The sequence below is a fragment of the Corvus brachyrhynchos genome, unplaced genomic scaffold (assembly GCF_000691975.1).
Source record: "Corvus brachyrhynchos isolate BGI_N302 unplaced genomic scaffold, ASM69197v1 scaffold19, whole genome shotgun sequence".
NCBI lineage: Eukaryota > Metazoa > Chordata > Aves > Passeriformes > Corvidae > Corvus > Corvus brachyrhynchos.
Genome location: NW_008246061.1, coordinates 3,394,440 through 3,400,310, shown reverse-complemented (window position 1 = coordinate 3,400,310; position 5,871 = coordinate 3,394,440). Strand labels below are relative to the sequence as shown.

Here is a 5,871-nt window from a genome sequence, read left to right as displayed (position 1 = left end):
TCTTCCTGAGTGGGGTGACAGCAAGCATGAAACCAGCAAAAGCTTCCCAGCCCCACAGCATCACACCATACAGCCTAGCCCTCCAGGCCCCAATCCCACACCATGTTCCTTCCCCAGCTGTGAAGCCACCACCCCCCTTTTCTCTACCAGTGGTTGCATTTATGTCTGCTGGTTATATTTCTCCTTGTATCCCTGAGCCATGTGTGTGCAGAGTGTTTTGGGAAACACACAGCTTGCTCCTGGAAGCACCCAACCTGCTTGGATGGATGAGTACAGTCCTGGGGCATCCCCCGCCCAGTCTGCTTCACCTACCTTGGTGGTGCCAAGGGGTGGAGGTGGGCCCAGGATCTCCCGCCAGGACTGGGACAGCTCCAGGTCCTGGGACAGCTGTTGGCTTTCCTCTGCTGCAGGGATGCGCTTCCGCTTATTTGCAATGGGAACCAGTGGCTGAGGGATCTTGACAGCCCCAAAGTCTTCTATGTCACCCACCTGTGAGTTGGGTGTCCCCTCTGCAGGCTGGCAGGCAAGAACCTGAGGGAGCAAGGAGAGCAGGAGGATGTGGGCTGCAAGAGAAAAGTCACACTGGCACTGCCAGCACCTTCCCCTCACCCTCTTTACCTGTCTCTTGCCTTCTGAAACAAAGAGCTCATTGATTTTTTTCTGTTTGTACACATCATTCTTCTCCAGGAGTTTCTTGTGAAGCCAGTCTGGGTGTCGGACCCGTGGCACTGGGTTCTTCACCTGCAGAGTAGCTCAAAATCACACCAAGTCCCCTGCCCAAATCCTTCCTCCTGTCCAGCCCCCCACTGCTCTGTACCTGCTGCAGGGCTGCAGGAATGGTGATGATTTTCTGGATGGTGCTGCCCAGTCTCTCGATGTAGTAGTCCCAGTCCAGGATCTGGGAAGAGGACAGAGCATGGGCAGTGAAGAAAGCCAAGCAGAAGGGCCCCCAGACACAGGATCAAACATCCCAGTAGCACCCCAGCCCCCTGCTTTGTGAGCACAGGAAGCCACTGCCCAGGTTGTGCCTCCAAAAGGTTGAGCCCCTGTCCCAGATGCAGGGCCATCTGCAGGGATGCCTCACTCACTGCACGGATGTTGAAGTCCTGCAGCGATGGGCTCTTCAGCCATTTTCGGAGGTAGTGTTTGCGCACGCTGGGCTCGGCTTGGAAGATGGCAAGGGGGATGGCCCTGGGGAAGGCAGGGAATCAATGTCCTAGCACCCCACGATCCATTCTCCCAGCCTGTGGAGATCCTCCAGGCTTCTTCTCAACCCCTGCAAGGCCATTAGGCTGTACAGTGTAACCCATTGCCCTGCTCATGGCCTGTGCCAGACACAGGTGATCACCTGGCCACGTATTTCAGCTCCCTCCCTTCCTGCTACCTGCCCATCCCCTCTTGGTTTCTCCCACACTGCCAGAAGCCCTGGCCCCTCCAGGTGGGGTTACCTCTCGGTGACTGGAGACCCTTCTGGTTTCTTGGAAATGATGAAGCGACAGCTCAGTCCTGCGTCCTTCACCATCTGGTCCCCCAAAAACTCTGCCAGGCGCTTGGCAGTGCTGATGGAGGTGGACTTCTGCTCCCCGTAGTCTTCCAGTTTGCGTGACATGGACCGGTTCTCTGAGATGAGCTCAAACAGCTCTGAATCGGGCATGTTGGCAGCCTGAAAGACAGGGAAAAGCCCAAAGTTAGCAAGAACTAATGATCAAACTTTGCTGCTGTCAGGAACAGGGAGCACCACACACAGCTGATGTCTCTTCACAGGGAGCCTGGGAATTGCTTCCTGTTACAGCTGCCAGTGGGATCTATAGAAAAGAGGGCGCTTGGGTTTCAGGCTGGCACCAGTTTGTGCCATGGCTGGGCTGTGGCAGCACAGCTTTGTGTTGTGCACACAAAGTTGGGCTCACCAAGAATGTGTTGTAAAACAGCATCACAAAATGAAGGACTGTAGAGGACCAGAACTAAGCATGTTTTGTCTCAAACATTCTGAGTATTGCTACAGGAAAGGTGTGATTGAAGGAGAGGGTCCCGCGGAGGTGTGGCAGTGCTGTTCTGAGCCAATTCCCTGCCGTGCCTTAAGACTTATGCTTAGTCCCCTCTCCAGCTTACATCCAGAAGGGCTGGCTGTGCATGAAAGGGAGAAAATAGGTCCCCTCTCTCTCTTTTCTTTTTCTCCTCTCTCTTCCACTTTCTTTGTCTCATTGTTTGCCCTAGCTCTGGACCATTCATGTGGCATGACCAAAGCAACACCAACACAGATCTAAGGACTGGTGATACTATTTGTTTTGTTCCCTTGCTTTGCCTGAGCAAAGCAGGGCCATCATATTCTACTTCTTACTTTGTACTGAACCCTGTTGTGGGAGTGGGGAGCTTGTGTAAAGGTGTGTTGTGGCTTGTTAGCCAGGACCTTTGAGTAGCAGTAGTTTTGACTCATGTGCCAGCACCTTTGTGTGATGGTGTGTTGCAGCTTGTTAGCCAGTGCCCTTGAATATTGGTGGTCTATTGCAGCTTGTGAGCCAGTGCCTTTTGAGGAGCTTGTGGTGGGAGTTGAGAACTTCTTGAAGTGTTCTGTACAAAATTAAGGGCTTGCTTGCTTCCACTCTTGTGGAAGTCTATTGTAAGAATTGGCTTGTTGGCCAGCACCTTTTGAGTCTAAGCAGTGGGCTGGTTGCTGGAGTTACAGCAACTGTACAATAAAATGTAAGAGTTCCTGACACGTGATTGGTGTCTTTGTTCAACCTGACCAGTAAATCATGACAAGGACCCAGTCAGACTCTTGTTCCCTCCCACCCCCTTGTCTCATAAAATCACAGAATCATTTGGGTTGAAAAGCTCTCTAATATCACCGAGTCCAACCATTCCCCCACCATTGCCAAAACCACCACTAACCCATGTACTCCCGTGCCACATCCACACAGCTTTTAAATTCCTCCAGGGATTGGGACTCTACCACTGCCGTGGGCAGCCTGTGCCAGAGCTGGACAGTCTTTCTGGAGATGAAATTTTCTCTGTTACTCAACCTAAACCTCCCCTGCTGCAATTTGAGGCCATTTCCTCTCATCCTGTCACTTGTTCCCTGGAAGAAGTGCCCAACTCCCACCTGGTTCCACCCTCCTGTCAGGGAATTGTAGAGTAAGAATGTCTCCCTGATCCTCCTTTTCTCCAGGCTGAGCCCCCACAGCTGCTCCTCATCAGACTTGTGCTCCAGCCACTTCTCCAGCTCTGTTCCCTTCTCTGGACATGCTCCAGCCCTTCAATGTCTTTCCTGTCATGAGGGGACAAAAACTGACCCCAGGGTTCAAGGTGCCTCACCAGTGTCCAGCACTGGAGGGATGGTCACTGCCCTGGTCCTGTTGGCCACGCTATGGGTGGTACAGGCCAGGTGCCATTGCCCTTCTTGTCTACCTGGGCACGTGTTTAGTCACTGTTGATCAACACCCCCAGGTCCTTTCCTGTCAGGCGCCTTTCCAGATCCTTTGTCCCCAGCCTGGAGCATTCCGTGGGGTTGTTGTGACTCCTGTGCAGGACCCAACAGTTGACCTTGTTGAACCTCACACCACTGGCCTCAGTCCATGGATCCAGACTGTCCAGATCCCTCTGCAGAGCTTCCTGCCCTCCAGCAGACCCACACTCCCACCCAGCTCAGTGTCATCTGTGAAGTGACTGAGGGTGAAAGAAGTACAGGGGACTACTGACTCTGCAAGCAAAGTCCACCCTCCCACAGTGCCCGACCAGCTTGGATGCTCCTCCCCAGGCTCCACCTCAGAGCACAGATGTGCTGAGCTGTGCCTACCTTGCTGTAGAGCACATCCAGCCAGTAATCAGCCACCTTGGCCACAGAAGCGTAGACCTCCTCCAGGGTGCTGCCTTTCAGAAAGGCTTCGAACACAGACGACTGGAATATCTTCACCAGCTGCAGCTCTCCCCGGCGTTTCACCTCAAACCCCTTCAGCTCAGCCAGGGACCCGTCCTCGTTGAACACAGCGTACCTAGGAGAGAGCATGAATAAACCTGGCCTGCACCAAAGGACATGTCCCCAGGGTGCTGGTGGTGTCCCTCCTGCAGGGTGCTTCTCCCCATGCCACTGTACCACCATCCAGCACGTTCAAAAGAGCCACAGCAGCACCTGGATAATCTCAAGTATCTACAGCTTCTCTAGCAACCATTTTACCTTGGTCTGGAAAAGGACATCAGCTCTTGCACCAGCTCATCTACACTGACTCATCAAACCACAGGGGAAGGGACCTTAAAGATTATCCAGTCCCACACCCCTGCCATGGGCAGGGACACCTTCCACTAGACCAGGTTGCTCCGAGCCCTGTCCAGCCTGGCCTGGAACACAGTGGGGCAGCCACAGCTTCTCTGGGCAACCTGTGCCAGGGTCTCACCACCATCACAGCCAAGAATTCCTTCCCAATATCCCATCTATCCCTGCCCTTTGGCAGTCTGAAGCCATTCCCCCTTGTCCTGTCCCTCCCAGCCCTTGTCCAGAGTCCTCCTCCAGCTCTCCTGAAGCCCCTTTAGGCCCTGGAAGGGGCTCTAAGGTCTCCCTGGAACCTTCTCCTCTCCAGGTGAGCACCCCCAGCTCTCCCAGCCTGGCTCCAGAGCAGAGGGGCTACAGCCCTTGGAGCATCTCCGTGGCCTCCTCTGGACTCAATCCTGCAGCTCCACGTTTTCTTGTGCTGAGCGTGCCAAACCTTGATGCAGCACTGAGGGTAAGGAGTGACCTTAACTGGTGGAGGAGTGACCTTAACTGCATATAAGTAAGGGGGGGAGATGAGAGCCCAAGTGGGGAAATGAAGATATTAGGAAGAGATTTAGAAAGAAGGAAACTGTCAACACCATTGCTGGCAGAGGGGTTGAAACTGGATGCAGCCATGACACACCTAAGGGATCATTCCTCCTTCTTGCCTTTTCTCTTGCATTGTTTTGCCTTTCACAGCCCTGAAAATTACCTGTATGTCTCAAAAAAACCCCAAACCACCACTGTGGGAATGATCAGTGAGGAGAGGGGATACTCAAACCTGCTTGGCCAGCCCTTCTCCCACCTGCCCACATTCCCATCAGCACAGCCTTTCCTTCCTCCACCAACCATGGTGCCTGCAGCCACCTCCAGGTTGTTGTGCTTGGAGAGTGGCCAGGAAATAAATGCCCTTTCTAACATCCCCAAACTATAGGAATCCAGAGGACCTGAGGGGAGTCCTATGAGCACAGCCCACTCAGAGTTGGGCAACACTTTGACTCCTGAAGAAGGCATTGACTGCTTGGGGAGGGGCACTGGAAGGGAATGGTGTGTGCTGAACCTCCTTCTGTCAGGGATTAAGCACAAAAAAGTCCAGAATTGTGAGGACAGAGGGTGCTGGGGATAACAACAGCATTTTTTTGAGTCATATCCAGGTCTGCCCCCCAAAATAATGGATGCTACTGCTCTAGCTCATGTTCATGGTTAGGAGGTGGTCATCGAGAAATCACTACAGTTTGGGTAAACTATCCTATAATGTGACGGTAATGGCAGAACCCAGTCCCACTTACAGACAGAGAAGGAAGGGGAAACACATAGGAGAAGTGTTACTGGAAGTCTTTTAACTCCTGAGATAGGAAGGTAGGAACTGCTAAGTTTAAACAGATTAGATTGAATACAAGCAGTATTAGAAATCCTCAGAAGGAAAGTCAAAGTTCTCCTGCACACCTCAGAGCCAAACAGGGAGATGTCTGGGCACCAGGTTGGAGAAATGTCATGTTGCTGTTATCTGCTAAAATTTACTGCCATAGTAGCTGGATTTGAAGATGATCTGATGTAAGGAACTTGCCATTTAAAGCCAGTGAGTCAAGTGCTGCTGGCTCTAGGGGCAAGGACCAACATGCCCCACA

General features: G+C 52.7%; 1 protein-coding gene across 1 annotated transcript in view; it reads right to left on the bottom strand.

The window, feature by feature from the left end:
• POLE (DNA polymerase epsilon, catalytic subunit) overlaps positions 1-5,871 on the bottom strand; it is a 31,181-nt gene that overhangs the window by 11,823 nt on the left and 13,487 nt on the right. The window contains exons 23-28 of the mRNA XM_017746490.1: positions 3,794-3,989; positions 1,449-1,663; positions 1,089-1,191; positions 818-898; positions 619-741; positions 163-531 (exon numbers count right to left, since the gene is read on the bottom strand). Coding sequence (XP_017601979.1) covers positions 163-531; positions 619-741; positions 818-898; positions 1,089-1,191; positions 1,449-1,663; positions 3,794-3,989 — 1,087 coding nt within the window. The remainder of the gene's footprint in view (positions 1-162; positions 532-618; positions 742-817; positions 899-1,088; positions 1,192-1,448; positions 1,664-3,793; positions 3,990-5,871) is intronic.